Here is a 17,793-nt window from a genome sequence, read left to right as displayed (position 1 = left end):
TCCTTACCTGTCTGAAAGGCCTAGGCTGTGAAGGCCCTGGGGGGGGGGGGGGGGGTTGGTAATTATCGTACTCATCTGAGCGGCATTCGGCAGAGGTGGGGGGGAGGGGGGAGCAGAGGGGGCAGGGGGGGAGGCTTTTTCGAAGTGCACCGAGATATATTATTAAAAAAAGACAATTACCTCGGGCCTCGGAATAATTGATACCCGCTCAATAGGCCTCAAAGGATTTTTTTGGCTATATTTTTTTTCTTACCCTGATTTTTTTTTTTTTTCGGCACCAGAGGGCTCAGACTCACGGCCGATGCGTATGTGCCTGGCGGAGGGAAGGAAAGGGGTGGAGAGGGGAAGAGAAGAGGAAGAGGAGGAGGAGGAGGAGGAGAGGGAGAGACGAAGGGGACACCTGTGGATTCTCGAGTTCATTAATTGCTCAGGTGGATGATGAGCATTGTTACCTGTATAGCCTCCTCTTCTTCTTCCTTCTCCTCTTCTCCATCCTCCTCTTCACCCTTCTCTTCTTCCTCCTCTTCTTTATATCCTTTTTTTTTTACAACTAAGGAGGCAGCTCAAGGGCACAAAAAAGGAAACAATAATAAAAAAAAGCCCGCCACTCGCTGCTCCCGAAACGAATCCAAGGAGGTGGCCGAAAAAGAGGTCAATTTCGGGAGGAGAGGTGTCCAGATACCCTTCTCTTACTCCTCAATTTTTCATCTAAACTTTCCTAATCTTTTCCTCAGTACTTTCCTCCTCCTCACGTTCCTCCTCCTTTTCTTCATCCCCTTTTTCCCTCTTCCTCCTCCTCTTCTTCCTCCTCCTCTTCCTCCTCCTCTTCTTTATATTTTTCCTCCTCAATTTTTCATCTAAGCTTTCCTCATCTTTTCCTCAGTACTTTCTTCCTCCTCACGTTCCTCCTCCTTTTCTTCATCCCCTATTTCTCTCTACCTCCTCTGCCAAGCTCTTCCAAGTCTTCCTTTTTACATCAGTTTTTACACTTTCCTTCCCGACGTCTACCTATACTTCCTCCTCTTCCTCTTTCTCCTTCTCCTCTTCCTCCTCCTCCTCTACCTCCTTCTCCTCTTCCTCCTCCTCCTCTACCTCCTTCTCCTCTTCCTCCTCCTACTTGTCCTCCTTCATCTTATTCATCTTCCTTCTGCTCATTTTCCTCTTCCACCACCCCCTTCTCCTCTCCTCTCCCCATTCCTCTTCCTCATCCACCCCTTTCCGTCTCCACAACCACCCCTCCTGCACACCACTCCTCCTCCTCCTCCTCCACCCCCACCTCCTGCACAGCGTTCCTCCTCCTCCCCGGCCTCCTCCTCCTTGCTACCTGCACTGCCTAGGCCTCCTCACAGCCTATTCATGTTTCTTTGACTAAGGATGTTTACTCTTCTTTCGGCTCTTCATAATTACACTTCCTCCAAGGTGCGTCCAGACCAAGCAGCGCATATATGTTTAAAGGGCTGGTCACGGGGGTGGGGGGGTGGGGGTGGGGGGGAGTGGGGGACAAATGTCTCTCTCTCTCTCTCTCTCTCTCTCTCTCTCTCTCTCTCTCTCTCTCTCTCTCTCTCTCTCTCTCTCTCTCTCTCTCTCTCTCTCTCTCTCTCTCTCTCTCTCTCTCTCTCTCTCTCTCTCTCTCTCTCTCTCTCTCTCTCTCTCTCTCTCTCTCTCTCTCTCTCTCTCTCTCTCTCTCTCTCTCTCTCTCTCTCTCTCTCTTTCTCTCTCTCTCTCTCCCCCTTACTCTTTCCATTTGGTCATTCAGACGTTTTAATAATGTTTGAAGTCACGCTTTTACCAATTAGTTAATCTGAATGACTTTAATGTTTTGATTGATTTATATTGCATCGTAAAAATTATGAAACTTGTTGTGAATTAAGTTTTTCTTGCACTGCTCTTTGTTTTTTGTTTTGTTTTCTCAACCTTTCAAGACTAATAACAAAAAATAAACGTAGAGAAATAAAAAAGGAATAAAAAATGTAAAAAGAAAAGGTTAACGTGACAGTGACTTCGCTTTCTTTACTATAAAAAAAAAAAACAATACACGCTGCCTGAGGTGCGGGGGGAGGGGGGAGGCGAGGAAGGGGAGGGGAGGGGAGGGAGAAGGGGGAGGGGAGAGGAGTGGTCACCCTCGAAACCCAAGTGTGAGGCCCTCCAGCTGGACCAAAGAGGAGGAGAAGGGAGGAGGGAGGGAGGGAGGGAGAAAAGGGGGGAGGAAGGGAGATAAGGAGGGGAAGCATTGTGAAGATTAATATCCACCTTTGATGATCGTCTTTTTCTCCCTTATTCTTCTTCCTTCCTTCTTTTCTTTCCTTTTTCTCCCTTCCTTATTTTTATCTCCATTGTTTATTTTCTCTCCCTTCCTCGTCTTTTTTATCCTCCTATTTTTCTTCTTATGGCTTTTCGTTTTTTTTCCTTTTTCGTCCCTTTTTCCTTCTTTTCTTATTCCTTATCTTTTCCTCTTCCTCTTTATCCTCCTCATCATCCTATTCCTTCCTTCTTTGCCAACTCTTCCTCTTCCACATCCTCTTTATCCCCTCTCTCCTCTTCCTCTTCATATTCTGTCTTTATCAACTTTTCCTCTTCGCCTTATCTCTCTCTCTCTCTCTCTCTCTCTCTCTCTCTCTCTCTCTCTCTCTCTCTCTCTCTCTCTCTCTCTCTCTCTCTCTCTCTCTCTCTCTCTCTCTCTCTCTCTCTCTCTCTCTCTCCTCCTTCATTCACTCTCCCTGCCCACCTCATCCTTCTTCCCTCTTTCTCCTCTTCCTCTTCATCTCATCTTTATCCCCTCTCTCTCCTCTTCCTCCTTCTCCTCCTCCTCCTCTTCCTCCTTCATCAACTTTTTATAAGCCCATCATTCTTCATTAATTACTTGCTCTCCGTTTTCTCTAATATTAATCTTCGCTTTTTCCTTCCCATTTTATCGTCTGTCAACCTCATTTTATGCATACTTTATTATCATTCTTCTTCTTCCTTCCTTCTTACTTCTTTATTCTTTTTTCCTCCTCCTCCTCCTTTCTTTACTCATTCCTTCCTTTCCTCTCTTCTTCGTCACAGTCGGATCACGTGAGTTTGTCCTTCTCCTCTTTTCTCTTCCTTTCTCTCATTCGTATTTCTTCTCCTATTCCTCTTTCTCTTCTTTTTATTCATATTTGTCCTTGTTCCTCTATTCTTTCCTCTTCTACCTATTTTCTATTCCCTCTTTATTATTTTTTTCCTTTTTTTCCTTATTACTCCTCCTTATCATCCTTGCCTTCCTCCTCTTCCTTCACCTCTCCTTCCATTATCACCTTCATTTTTTCCTTTTTTTGCTCTTTCCCTCCTTTCTTCCTGCTTATCGTTCTCACCTTTCTCTTTCTTCTCTTTCCTCTATTCCCCTGTTTATCCATTTCCTTGTCTCCTCTTTTCTACAACTCTTCATATTTCTCTTCCTCCTCCATCCTTTATCTTCTCTTCCTCTCTCCTATTTTTCGCTTTCCCTTCCTAAATCTCTTCATACTCAACCTCGTTCCTTCTCCTCCTTTTCTCCTTCTTTCTCCCTTTTCGTCTTCCTCCTCTTCCTTCCTTTCTTTTCTCTTCCTTTCTCATTTGCATTTTCCATTCCTTCGCCTCTTCATAGTCCACTTCCTCCTCCTCCTCTTCTCTTTTTTTTCTCCCCTTTCGTCTTCCTCCTCTTCCCTTCTTTCTTCACTTCTTCCTCTCCCTTTCCTCTTTCCCTCCTTCCGTCTCGTTAAAGCACTCCTCCTCCTCCTCCTCCTCCTCGGCATTCTCCCTTCTCTTTATATTCTTCATCCTTTTCTCTCCTCTTCCTTTCTCCCTTTCTCCTTTGCTTCCTCCCTCCGTACATCTCGTCCACATCTTCCTCCTCCTCCTTTTACTCCTCCCTCCTCTTCCCCCTTCTTTCTCCCCTTTCCCTTTCATCTTTTCGCTAATGCAAAATGCACGAGGTAGGCCTAAAAGAAATACGGGGATACGCGAGCCTATTCTTTTTTAAGCTGCACCTTTAATGACGAGAAGAGGAGGAGGAGGAGGAGGTGGAGGAGGAGGAGGAGGAGCGAGGGCGCCGAGGGAGGGAAAGGGGTAAATGAGACTAACTGGAGGAAGAGGCAAATAATCGAACGTAAAGTGGAAAGGAAAAAAATATTCACAGAAATGTCCATATTTTACGAGGTGGGATAAATTTCTTCTCTCTCTCTCTCTCTCTCTCTCTCTCTCTCTCTCTCTCTCTCTCTCTCTCTCTCTCTCTCTCTCTCTCTCTCTCTCTCTCTCTCTCTCTCTCTCTCTCTCTCTCTCTCTCTCTCTCTCTCTCTCTCTCTCTCTCTCACTCTCTCTCTCTCTCTCTCTCTCTCTCTCTCTCTCTCTCTCTCTCTCTCTCTCTCTCTCTCTCTCTCTCTCTCTCTCTCTCTCTCTCTCTCTCTCTCTCTCTCTCTCTCTCTCTCTCTCTCTCTCTCTCCATTCATTCATTCAAAACGGAGAGTACATTGAATCTCCGTCGCTCTAAAAAGGAAACTATACAGAAGGAAACGGGAGGAAGGAAGAAAAGGAGAAAGAAGGGATTATCTCCAACACAAAAAAATAAAGGAAGAAAAAAAAGACGCGGAAAGAATACATTTTAGTGAACGCAAAAGGCTAAAAAAAAAAAAAAGATAGAAGACTCAAACACTGGATGAGGAAAAGATGAGAAAGAGGAAGAGGGATGGAGGGAAGGAAAGAGGGAGGGAAGGAGGAAGCAAGGGAAGGGAAGAAAGAAGGGTATAGGAGACAGAAGAAAAGAAATGAAGTAGGGCTCGTCAGAGAGAGAGAGAGAGAGAGAGTTAAATACATGTATACATTAGAATTCGGACGCGAGGATGGGGAGGGAGGGGGAAAGGGCACTGTAAGGAAGGAGAGCCATTGAAAAGGAAGGAAGGAAGGAGGGAAGGAAGGATAAGCAGGGAGGGAGGGTAGGACGAATAGGGGAGGAGGAGAAAGACGACGACCAGGAGGAGGAGGAGGAGGAGGAGGAGGAGGAAAGGATCTGAGGTTGGGAGTGGCCTGAAGCGGACAGAGTCATATTCTTGCATTATGGTCGACACTGAGGGCGGCTTTTAACCCTCCCTCTCCTCCCTCTCCCTCTCCCTCTCCCTCTCCTCCCTCTTCCCGTCTTCGCAGCGAGCCCATGCGATGGTATTCAGCCCCGAGGCAGCCTAGGCCTACTCTATGTATGAGCCTAATGCACCATTTTGCTATTTGCATTTTAAAATGGGCCGAGTGAAGGCGTCTGTTAAGCCATCAGAGCCCGTGTTGGCTTTTCATTTTCATCTCCACCCTTTTCGAAAATCGCTCTCTCCTCTGCCTTACTGTTCCTGCCTTTCCTTCTTTTCCTTTCTTTAATATATGTGTGTTTTGTGTGTGTTTTGTGTGCTCTTATATTTGCTAATGTATGTGTGTTTTGTGTGTTTTGTGTGTTCTTTTATTTGATGTTTTGGTTATTATTTTCATTTTCATCTAAATACTTTTCGAAAATCGCTCTCTCCTCTGCCTTACTGTTCCTGCCTTTCCTTCTTTTCCTTTCTCTAATGTAAGTGTGTGTGTCTGTGTGGAACTTATATTTGCTGTTCTGGTTATCATTTTCATTTTCATCTACATACTTTTCGAAAATCGCTATCTTCTGCTTTACTGTTCCTGCCTTTCCTTCTATTCCTTTTTTTTAATGTGTGTGTGTGTGTGTGTGTGTGTGTGTGTGTGTAGGCGTGTTTTCCGTGCGATATCTTCCTTTCTTTCTGTTCCTTTTGATCCCTATTCCATTAGCACCTCACTCTTGTTCCTCCTCCTCCTCCTCCTCCTCTTCCTCCTCCTCCTCCTTCTTCACTCACATCTACAAACACACAGCCTCAGGTGGGATAAAAAAATAGGAAGAATAAGGAAGAGAGAGAGAGAGAGAGAGATTAATCGATTATTTTGGGGCCCAACTTTTGCTCCCTGCTTCAAATTTCAAGGAGTTTGCATGTATTCTCTCTCTCTCTCTCTCTCTCTCTCTCTCTCTCTCTCTCTCTCTCTCTCTCTCTCTCTCTCTCTCTCTCTCTCTCTCTCTCTCTCTCTCTCTCTCTGTGTGTGTGTGTGTGTGTGTGTGTGTGTGTTCGAGGGATTTTATTTGTTTACTTTGTACCTACATTACCCATTCCTCTTTTTTTTTTTACTTATAATCCTATTCAAATCCTTCTTTCCCTTTCCTGTGTCTCCCTTTTTGCCCTCTAATCCATCCTATTCACGTGTTTTCCTTCCTCATGTTTACTCACTATTCTTACGCTCACAACCACTCACTCTCCATTCATCTCTTTCCTCTACCTTTTTCGTTTTTCATTCATCACTTTTTTTCCTATGCACCATTTTGCTACCGATGCTATCCCATTCAAACCTTGTATTGCCTGTTTCTGCTTCCCTTTCGATCACCTTGTATAGTTTTATTATTTATTTTCTTACTCATGGCATTTCGTTTCATACTTTTTCTTCCATTCATTCATCCTTTTTTCTCCCTACCCTTTCTTCAATACTAATATTTTCCGTCTTTCCATTAAAAACTTACTACACTTCTCTGTTCCCTTTCTTTACCTCTTTTTCTTGTTCAATCCTTCATTTTACTGACCTTTCTTTACGGCCTATCCTTCCTTTTTCTCTCTCCCTTACCTCCTCCTCTTCTTCCTCCCTTTTCCTGTCTCCTGCCCTCAGTCTCCGCCACCCAACAAAGACATTATCCTACTAGCAACGTTTTCTTATATAATCCTTCTTTCCTTTGCCATTTCCTTATATTTCACCCTTTTCCCATTTCCCCTTTTCCTTCTCCCTTTCCTCTCCGCCACCCGACAAAGACATTAAATCCTACGAGCAACGTTTTCTTATATACTCCTTTTCTTTGCCCATTCCTTATATTTCACCCTTTTCCCATTTCCCTTTTTCCTTCTCCCTTCGTCTCCGCCACCCAACAAAGACATTATCCTAGGAGCAAAGTTTAGGCCTAATTCCCAGACCCAGAGCACACTTAATGAGGTGGTGCCATCTTGCGGAACACTGGCGCCCTACGAGAAGAATTAATCATCTTATTCTGATCCGCGTCCATCACTGCCTGTCGATCCTCCCTCCTGCTCCTCTTCGTTTCCTTGTTCCTTTTCAATTCGTCCTTTTCTTCAACCTATTTCTCGTCTTCCTCCTCTTCCTCCTCCTGCTCCCCTCCTTTCGCTTCGTCCTCCTTCTCTTCTTCCTCCTCCTTCTCCTTCCATTTTGTCGATTGGTCCTCGTCCTCTCCTTGTTTTTCTCCTCTTTCTCTCCTTCCGCTTCGTTCTCCTCTTCCTCCTTTTTCTTTGGCCTCGTTCCCTTCCTCTGCTCCCTCCTCCTCCTTCTCCTCCTCCTCGTCGTGCTTCCTTTATTCTGCTTCGTTCTCCTCCTCTTCCTCCGCTTCTTCACCCTCCCTTCTTTCCCTTCTTTCGCTTCTTTCTCCTCCTCCTCCTCCTCCTCCTCCTCCTCCTCCTAGTATTTCCCTATTATCATTATCATCATTATCTTTTCTTTGCTCATTATCCCCATCACAATTTTTAACAAGTTCATTATAAAAGTTTGCAAGTCAGCTTTGCTGCCTATTAACTCTTACTTTGTACATGGAAACTTCTAGAAAATAAGGTAATTAATACACGAGAAGCTAATTTTTTTTTTTTTTTGCGTGTAAAGAGAAACATTATAAGCATTAAACTTTATACATTTTATTTCAGTTTTTCTTTTTTTTCCACCATAGGGTCAAAGGGTGAGTCGGAGATGAGCACCGCCGCCGCGCGCAGTCACAGCTTCACTATTATTATTACAACTTTACCTTCACTATTACTTTTTTTCACTATTATTTTTTCATCAGCTTCATTATCATTTTCACTATTAATTTCACTATCCTTTTTTATTCACTATTATTTTAACTATTCACTATTTCACTATTATTTTCACTATTATTTTTTTTTATCAACTATCACCAAAAAAAAAGTGTCATTGTTTTCTATTCAAATGTTCAAACTCATTTTTTCTTCCTTTTTTTCAGCTCCTTTCTTCCACCTCTCTCTCCTTCCTCTTCCCTTCTTTCCCTCTCTCCTATTTTTTTCTTCATCATTACCTCCATTCTTCCACATCTCTCTCTTTCCTCCCTCCTTCTTTTTCCCTTCGCCCTATTTTTTCTTCCTCTTTTCAGCTCCTTTCTTCCACATCTCTCTCTTTCCTCCCTCCTTCTTTTTCCCTTCTCCCTATTTTTTCTTCATCTTTTTATCTCCTTTCTCCCATCTCTCTCCTTCCTCTTTCCTTCTTTCCCTCTTCGCTATTTTTCTTCCTCTTTTCACCTCCTTTCTTCCACCTCCCTCTTTTTCCTCCCTCCTTCTTTCCCTCCTCTCTATTTGTTTCCTCCTTTCACCTCCTTTCTTTCCTCCCTACTTCTCTCCCATCTCCCTCTTCTCCTCTTTAACCATTTTTACTTGAGTCTTTCCTTTAAACCTTACACCCACATATATTTTCCAGCACCCTTAAGTAATCACCCACTTTCTTCCACCTATCTCTCCTTCCCTCCCTCCACTCTCCTCTCCTCCCTCCCTCCCTCCCTCCACCTGTTATCAAGGCTTCGATGTGTGGAACAACTCGATTAATCCTCCACTAACTTGTGTAATGGGATCAGGGGACACAATATGTACCCCCCTTCTCTCTCTCTCTCTCTCTCTCTCTCTCTCTCTCTCTCTCTCTCTCTCTCTCTCTCTCTCTCTCTCTCTCTCTCTCTCTCTCTCTCTCTCTCTCTCTCTCTCTCTCTCTCTCTCTCTCTCTCTCTCTCTCTCTCTCTCTCTCTCTCTCTCTCTCTCTCTCTCTCTCTCTCTCTCTCTCTCTCTCTCTCTTGATTTATCTTCTCAATGTTCAGCTTTCCTATTCCTTTCCCATTCTCCTTCCATGTTCTGTTCTCTCCATCTCCTGTTTCTTTCTTTTTCTCTCTCTACTGCTGTCTGTTTTCTTTCTTCCATTCACGTTCTTCAGCCTTATCCTTCCTTCCATTTATTCTCCTCCACTCCTTCTACATCCCTCCTTTCTTTCCCCTTAGTTTGTCTATGCAATTCCACCTTTTAGCCTTCCTTTATTTCTGTCTTCTATTCCTTCCCCTCTCCTATTATCTGCGTTCTTTTCTCTCTTCCCTTCTTCATTCCTTCCCATTACTTTCTTTTCTCACTTCACTCTCTCCTTTTCCTTTCTCTCTCACTGCCTCCTTTTTGCACTTTCCCTCTTTCACTCCCTTCCTCCCTGTCTACTTAACTCTCTTTTCAACCCCTTCCTTCCCCTTCTTTACCATTCATCGCGTCCCTTCCCTTCTCCCACCCTTTACCTCCCTCAATCCACCTATTCCTTCTCTTCCTCCCCACGTTACCTCCCATCACCCCTCCCACCCCTCCCCTCCCTATCCCTTTTCCCCCCTCCTCTCCTCCGCCCCCCTGAAGCATCGCCAAACGCGCCATCTCAGCAGCAAAGTCAACAAGGAACGTGGCGCCTATAGGCCTACGGAAGACTTAGGCCTCCCGGGTGGCACTGCAGGATTAGCAAGAAAAGGTATACTCAGGTGCGCCCCGGCAGGTGAGTCAATTAAAAGTTTCCAGGTGACGGGACGCAGGCTGTCGTCGGCGTCTGCTCGGAAAACATTGTGCGATAACGAGCGAAAAACAGAGAGGGAGGGAGAGAGGACTGGAGTTTTTTGTGTGTGAGGGCGTGGCGTGTGATATAAATAAATGCAAAAGAAGGGAGTGGTGCAGATATTAGAGAGGGAGTGTTGGGTTTGTGTTCTGTATAAAAGCCAAGAACGTGAAATAAAGAAATGAAAAAAATCGGGAGTGAAAACAATTGGAGAGGGAAAGAGAGATGGAGTTTTTTGTGTGTGAAGTTGTGGCGTTTGATAAAAATAAGTGCAAAAAGAGGAAGGAGCGAAGGCAATGGAAAGGGAGTGATGGAGTTTTGTTCTGTATGAAGGCAAAGAACGTGAAATAAAGAAATGAAAAAAATCGGGAGTGAAAACAATTGGAGAGGGAAAGAGAGATGGAGTTTTTTGTGTGTGAAGTTGTGGAGTTTGATATAAATAAGTGCAAAAAGAGGAAGGAGTGAAGGCAATGGAGAGGGAGTGATGGAGTTTTGTTCTGTATGAAGGCTAAGAACGTGAAATAAATAAAGAAATGCAAAAAAAAGAGCAACTGATAACATTGGAGAAGGAGTTTTGGGATTTTTTATTTTATTTGCGAAGGCCTGGCGCATATTAGTAAGTGCAAAATGCGGAGTAAGAACATTGGAGTACTGGAGTTTTTTCTTTTTTTTGGAGGGGGGGGGGGGGGGAGGGGAAGACATAACACGAGATATATACGGCAAGTAAATACAAAAAGAAAAATAAGTGAAAACATTAGGAAAGGCAGTTTTGGATTTTCTTTTCTTTTTGTGAAGACTTGGAACGTGATATTATTAAATGCTTAAAATGAAGACTGAAAACAATAATATAGACAGAAGACGCATATTTTTTTAACTGCTAATAAAGAGCGGGATTTCAACGTTTGCTGTTTTGTTATGATTAAGGAAGATTAGACGAAGAAGACTTAAATCATTGAACAGGGAACGCAATCTATCCACAATTTGTCTTATTTTGCAAAACCAAACTTCAATACATATTAGTTTATAAGCAAAATTGGTGTATATATTTAAAACTCCATCTATCACCCGTATAAAAAAATTGTTTCCGACGTTATTATTATTATTATTATTATTATTATTATTATTATTATTATTATTATTATTATTATTATTATTATTATTATTATTATTATTATTACTATTATTATTATTATTATTATTATTATTATTATTATTATTATTATTATTATTATTATTATTATTATTATTATTATTATTATTATTATTATTATTATTATTATTATTATTATTATTATTATTATTATTATTATTATTATTATTATTATTATTATTACTATTTGTTATATATAAGGAAATGAACTTCAAGATGCCTTCGATTATAAAGCAAAACTGGTGTATATTTAAAACTCCATCAATCACCCGTATAAAAAAAAAATATAGTTTCCGACACAGTTATTATTTCCCGCTAACGAGTGTGCCTAGGCCTATATCTCTACCCATACGTCTTTTTCCACCTACTTTTTTCTCTCATTTTTCTCCTCCGGCTTTTATTAATAATGCACATCTCTCCCGCGCGAAGGTAATTCCCTCCACTCTCCCACAAATCTTCCTCCGCCTCTCCCCCGCGTCCCGGCAGCCTCGCGGAAGCCCTTGGAGATGCGTGGCGGGGATTATCCTTAAATCCATAACAATACCGCCCTTATTAATGAGCTCCTCCCTTTGGCTCCTCTCTCCCTTATTCCCTGTTTTTTCTCCCTTCCTTACTCCTTGTTTGACTTACTTTCCTCTCCCTTCCTCTTCTTCCCTCTGTTTTTTTTCCTCCCTTTGTTATAATTTCTCACTTTTAGTTAATGAGCTTCTCCCTTTGGCTCTTCTCTCCCTTATTCCCTGTTTTTTCTCCCTTCCTTACTCCTTATTTAACTTACTTTCTTCTCCCTCCCTCTTCTTCCCTCTACTTTTGCTCCCTTGTTTTAATTTCCTACCTTTGTTGACGAGCTTCTCCCTTTGGCTCTTCTCTCCCTTATTCCCTGTTTTTTTCTCCCTTCCTTACTCCTTGTTTGACTTACTTTCCTCTCCCTTCCTCTTCTTCCCTGTTTTTCCTCCCTTTTTTTAATAATTTTCCACCTTTGTTAACGACCTTCTCCCTTTGGCTCTTCCCTCCCTTATTCCCTGTTTTTCTCACCCTTCCTTACTCCTTCTTTGACTTACTAACCTCTCCCTTCCTCTTCTTCCCTCTGTTTTTTTCTCCCTTTTTATACTTTCCCCCTTTTGTTAATGAGCTTCTTTCTCCCTTTTTGCTCTCCCTTTTTTATTGTGTTTTATCTCCCTCCTCCTTCTTTACCTTATTTACTTTAACTTTCCTCCTCCCTCCTTCAGTCTGCATTTTCTCCCTTTATACTTTCCTTTAAATTCAGTGACTCCCTTTTTCTCTTCCTCCCTTATTCCCTGTTTTCTCTCCCTGGTTCTTTCTTTATCTCATTTTTCTTTCTCCTTTACTCTTTACTTTCTCCCTCGGTTTTTATGCTCTATTTTCTTCCTCTTCTTCCTCTTTCTCTACCTTACTTTACTCTCTCCTTCACTCTATACTCCATTCTTATTCTCTTTTCTCTCCTTCGTTACTCTTTCTTTGCCTTTCCTTTCCTTCTCCCTTCCCTTATTCTGTATTTTTCCTCCTCCTCTTCCTCCTTCCTTTTGCCCTCCCTCCCGTGCTCCCCGTTTTTTCTCTCCCTGGTTTCTCTTTCTCTACCTTATTTTTCCCGTCTCTTTTAATCTGTACTCATTTTTCTTCCTCCCTTATTCTCTGTTTCCTCTTCCATCATGTTACTCTTTCTTCATCTTTCTCTCTTCCTCTCCTTCACTCTATTTTTTCTTCCTTGTTACTCTTTATCGTTTTTTCTCTCATCTATTCTTTCGCTGGCTTTTTCTTCCTTATACCCCTCCTTCCATTATTCTTTCTATTTCCTCTTTATCTCGTTACTCTTTGCCTTATCTTCTCCCACTTTCTCTCACTCTCTTCGTTAAATTTGGGTACTTTTCTTCCCTTCTTCCTCTTCTTTTTTTCTTAGTTTTTTTCTTATTTTCTCCTAATTCTCCGCTTTCCTTTATCTACTTATTTTCCCCCCCTTCTTACACCCTGCTCACCTCACTACCTCACTTCCTTTTTCTTTCTTTTTTTCTCTATGTTCCTCCCTAATTTATCCCCTCCTTTTTCTTTTCTCTCCCTTCTTTCATCTTGCGTTCCTTCTCCCAATTTCCTCGTCTCCCTCTCGTTATTTCATCCCTTCCTTCATTCCCTCCTTTCCTTTGCTTATTCTCTTAATTTCTTCATTCTTTTAGCTACTCTTCATATTCTCCTTCCTTATCTTTTCTTAATGCACTCTTTCCCTTCTTTCTTTCACTACACTCTCTTATGTCTCTTCTCCAAGCTTCCTTTCTTTATCTTCCTCCTTCCTATACCCCCTTACTCTTTTATCCTTCCCCTCATCCACCACCTCCCCTTCTTCCCCCTCCCCCTCCTCCTCCTCCTTCTCCTCCTTTTAAATAATATACCAAGGCGGACGAAGAAAATGGAAGGCTTACGTCACGGCAGCAATAACTCCTCATCTCCCTCCTCCATTACTCCAGATTACTCCAACTCCATAATTCTAAGGAGGAGGCCTAAGGGACTAAACTAAGCTCCTCCCTCCTCTTTTCCTCCTCCCTTCTCCTCCTCCTTCTATCCCTTCTCCTCCTCCTCCTCCTCTTGCCAGGCCTATGCAGCCAGATCCAAATTGCAAATGAGTTCCAAAGAGGTGCTTAGGCGCCCAGTAATTTAGCATGGTAATGGGAGGCAGCGGAGTGGAGGGGAGGCTCGCTCGTGTGTGTGTGTGTGTGTGTGTGTGTGTGTGTGTGTGTGTGTGTGATAAACCATACTGCCCATTCATCATTATTTTCATTTCTATTTTTCTTTATATAAACTTTGACGCATTTGGTTGTTAAAAATAATTAATGAAAGCAAACGTAAACTCCATAAAGCCCAAAAAATGAAAAATACAAAATATATTCCACAAAGACCCCCTTAAAGTGTAGATGAAGAGGAGTAGAAAATCAACTAAAGAAAAAGACGTAAAAGAGAGATAATTAATTCCTTTCACAAACAGCCATTTTGGAGTAATGCTAAACCAACACCTGCGCACTCATTAGCAGTCACCCCTGGCAGCGATGTTTACCTGGACGACTATCAACGCCGTCACCTGTAATCACCTTTTTCTCTCTCCATTTCACAGAACTCACCGAAGCTTCATCATTGTACTTCCCCTCCTTTACGTTCCCTCCCCTCTCCTCCTTTTCCTCCTCTTCCTATTGCTCCATATTCTATTCATTCATGTTCATTATTATCCTGCTCCTTGTCCTTATCTTCCTCTTATCTATCCGTCTTCTCCAACTCAATTTTCTCTTCTTCTCCTCCTCCTCTTACTACTACGACTACGACTACTACTACTACTTTTCTTACTCCTTCCTGTTCATCATTATTGCTCTCCTCGTCCATATCTTCCTTTTATTTCTCCGTCTCCTCCTCCTCCTCTACCATCCTCCATCTCTCCATTCCATAACACAGCACCCCCCTCCTCCTCCTCCTCCTCCTTCGCCTCCTCCTCGGCCTCCTCCTCTACCATCCTCCATCTCTCCATTCCATAGCACAGCATCCCCCTCCTCATCCCTCCTCTCTCTCCCGTGAGCTTCCTCTTTCTTCCAAAATAAAGAAAAAAGGGTAATTGACAGTCCAATTATGAGGGAGGAGCCGGCAGAAGCTCACATAATTATTCTGTGATAGCAAACATGTGAGTCCCTCGCGCCCCGGATCACCGGCTCATTAGCGAGGAGTTTGTCCCCCTCATAAATTGTCTCCCTAAATCATTTTTCCTCCTGATGAATTCTCCGTCTGGCAGGAAAGGAAAAATTCATCCGACGGTAGGTAGATAGGTAGGCGGGTGGTTGTTTTTTTCTTTTCTTCTTTTTTTCTTCTCGTTCGTTGCTGATTTTTTTGTTGTTGTTGTTGTTATGGTTATTTCTTTATTTCTTTTCGCTCTTCTTTTTTGTCTATTATTTATCTGTATCTCTTTTTTTTTCATTTCTTCTTTTTTTTTCTTCTCTGCTGGTGATTTTTTTTTTTTTGTCCTGGTTATTTCTTCATGTCTTTTCGCTCTTTTTTTTTTTGTCTATTATCTGTATTTTTTTTCTTTTGCTATTACCATATTTTCTTCTTGTTAATGGTCCTGTTCTGTTTTCTTTTCTTTGTCTACTTTTCCTCTTTTTGCTCTTTTTACTCCTCTCTTTTCCTCTTAAAAAAGATGGAGGAACTATATGGGAGAGGAAAATAAAATGGGAAAATGGTTTCATTCCTCGTTTTAATGTTTTTATTTTTTTTCCTCTCCACTTCTACTTTTGATTTCTGTCAAATTACTCCTCTTCTTCACAGGAAATCTTCAACGAGACTTCTTTTAGTTACTTTTCCTTTGCAACGTTATCTCAGTAGCACTCCGATGATGACCGAGTCCAGCAAAACGAACGGATACAAGCTAAACATTCCTCCCTCTTTATTGACGACCACGAAGGATTAGGAAAAGTGGAGCAATAGGAGGAAAAGGAGGAGGAATATATGGAGATGAAGTAAAATGATGAAGATTCGGTGAGTTTTGTGAAGTGGAGAGAAACGGGTGATTACAGGTGACGGCATTGATATAGCTTTCCAGGTAATCATTAACATTTGTCTCTTTGCATTAGATTATCATACCATCTTACCATTCCACATTCTAGTCTAACACCTGAGTACGTCCATGATGCGATAAAAGTAAACAATAACTAGTAAAAACAATAGAGTAAAGAAAAGACACACAGAAAAGGACACACGACAGCCAGCAGAGTCTTCACACCTACTCACGCCGAAGAGCCGCGCCTTAGACGGTCATTCACGGGGAGGAATTTTAAGGGTAAACCAATAAAAATAATGGACGGCAATATACAGCGGCATTGTGGTACGCGAGAGCCGCCTGCCAGTACGCAACACAAGGCGCTTTACGTGTCTGTGTGTGTGTGTGTGTGTGTGTGTGTGTGTGTGTGTGCGGCGCCGCGTCACGTGAACAGAGGAAACAAACGTGAGAATAAACAGGAAAAAAAGACATTGAGAGTAACAGAATAACCTTAAAGGAAAGAAAGAGAAAGAAACTTGAAAGAAACCGAAGAAAAAAAACATTGAGAGTAACAGAGAATAAAAGAAACAACGAAAAAGAAACGCAGAGATAAAAAAAAAAACACATATAGTAGAAAAAACGAGTAGAAAAGAAAAAAAAAATTTGATATAAACAGAGAACTTCGAGTAATAGAAAACCTTGCAAGTAATAGAAACTGAACTTGAGTAATAAAACAAAACATTGAAAGAAACGGAGAAAACATAGAGAGTAACAGAGAATAACGAGTAAAAAACATTGTGTTACAGGATAATCTAAGACAAACAAGGCCATCAGAATAACATAAAAAAACTTGAGAAACCAAAAAAATATTGACAGAGAAAACTCGTAAAAAATATAAACAAGACAAAACACATGAAAAAGAAAGAATAACAAAGAAAAACCTCGATTAAAAAAACAGAGTAACAGAAAAAGTAACATTGAAATTAACAGAAAAAAGCATCGAGTTATATATATATAAAAAAAAATAAGAAAATACTTGTGAGAAAGGAAAAACTAGAGTAACAGTGAAATAGCTTCGAGAACAACAACAACAAAAAAAACTTGCTTCCAACTTGTTAAAAAGAAAAAGTCTAAAGTATCTACCGTAAAAATGATGGTTAAAAAGACGTCTGCTGGGGCTTGTGACACTAACATAACACATAAGACAATTGTAGCTCGTATCATCCTGTATGTTTTCAATTCAAATACTTGCACTAGTATTCCTTGAGACTATTATCTAGGTAGAATATTTAGCTAACCGTGAAACACATACTTTACTTACTTACACTTACTAATCTTAAAAGGGGAGGTATGATCGTGGAGGAAGGGGTGTGTGGGGGGGAGGGTACCATGGAACACGCTTATAAGGAGGGTAGTTAGGGGCAGAGAGGGTGTGGGGAAGGGGTGTAAGGATTAAACAAACTAACGAATATCACACAAATCTGAAAACATGGGAAGCCCTTCGTGGAAAAAAAACATAAAAATAACAAAAATCTTATATCCCCCTTCACCTGTCTGGCAGCGAGGTGGCCGCGTGCGTGAGGCGAGGCGCGGCGAAGGGGCGAAACAGCACGCCTCACCCCGCCCTCGTGTGCCCCTCGCCGCGCCCACTCTCGCCCTCTCGCCGTACCCAATGATACAGCGAAACCAATAAACCCGGTAATACAAGACCGGCCGGACGATAAACCCAGCCAATAATTAGCCTTACTAATAAAACTCCGATAAAAATTCAATAAAACCAGTGATACAAGATTCCCCCTCGCGTAAAGACAGACCCGGAGACCCCACCCTTTCGCCCCTACCTCGCACACCCTCGCCCTCTTCCCCGCCGTCCCCGTCACACCTCAGCCACGCGCCCTGCCTCACCTCCCCCTCAGCTCCCCCGCACCTGCCTCTCACACCTCCGCCACGCCTCACTTCGCCAGGTATCGCCCGGAACATGATAACGCCAGCACCAACACCTCGCGCCTTCCTCCCCTAACGACCCGAGCCCCGGCCCATGACAGCCCGACACCGACCACGCCTCAGCCTGCCCAACACTCAGGGAGGAACACATACAACACACAGCGGCATCGACAGCAGCAGCAGGAGCAAATAGACTTAAGTATGTACCTCCATCACCCTCAACTTCCCTTCCTCCCCCCACCCCCCTCCCCCGTAAATCCCTCCCATCACCTACCCCTTCAGTATAGTTGAGAGGACAAGGGCAAGTTAAATCCTGATACATGTACATTACTTGTGTTAGATGTGGAGTCAATGTTGCTGGATCCCTTTGAAAGTAAGAATAAGAATGATGATGTGATCTATAAATGATGTTTTTTGTTTGTTTGTTTTATACAGCAACATCTGAATTTATAGTGAAGGAATGACATCACAAAAGTACCTCTACAACAATGAAATGATCTTAGGAACACGGCTGTCCTCCCTT

At 42.3% G+C, this 17,793-nt stretch overlaps 1 protein-coding gene across 1 annotated transcript in view; it reads left to right on the top strand.

The window, feature by feature from the left end:
* Positions 1-17,793, top strand: part of LOC126984115 (uncharacterized) — a 64,812-nt gene that overhangs the window by 46,869 nt on the left and 150 nt on the right. Inside the window, exon 4 of the mRNA XM_050837500.1 lies at positions 17,243-17,469. Within this exon, the coding sequence (XP_050693457.1) occupies positions 17,243-17,469 (227 nt within the window). The remainder of the gene's footprint in view (positions 1-17,242; positions 17,470-17,793) is intronic.

Source organism: Eriocheir sinensis, chromosome 56, assembly GCF_024679095.1.
Source record: "Eriocheir sinensis breed Jianghai 21 chromosome 56, ASM2467909v1, whole genome shotgun sequence".
NCBI lineage: Eukaryota > Metazoa > Arthropoda > Malacostraca > Decapoda > Varunidae > Eriocheir > Eriocheir sinensis.
Note: the sequence above shows the minus strand (reverse complement) of the source record. Positions and strands in the feature narration are given on the sequence as shown.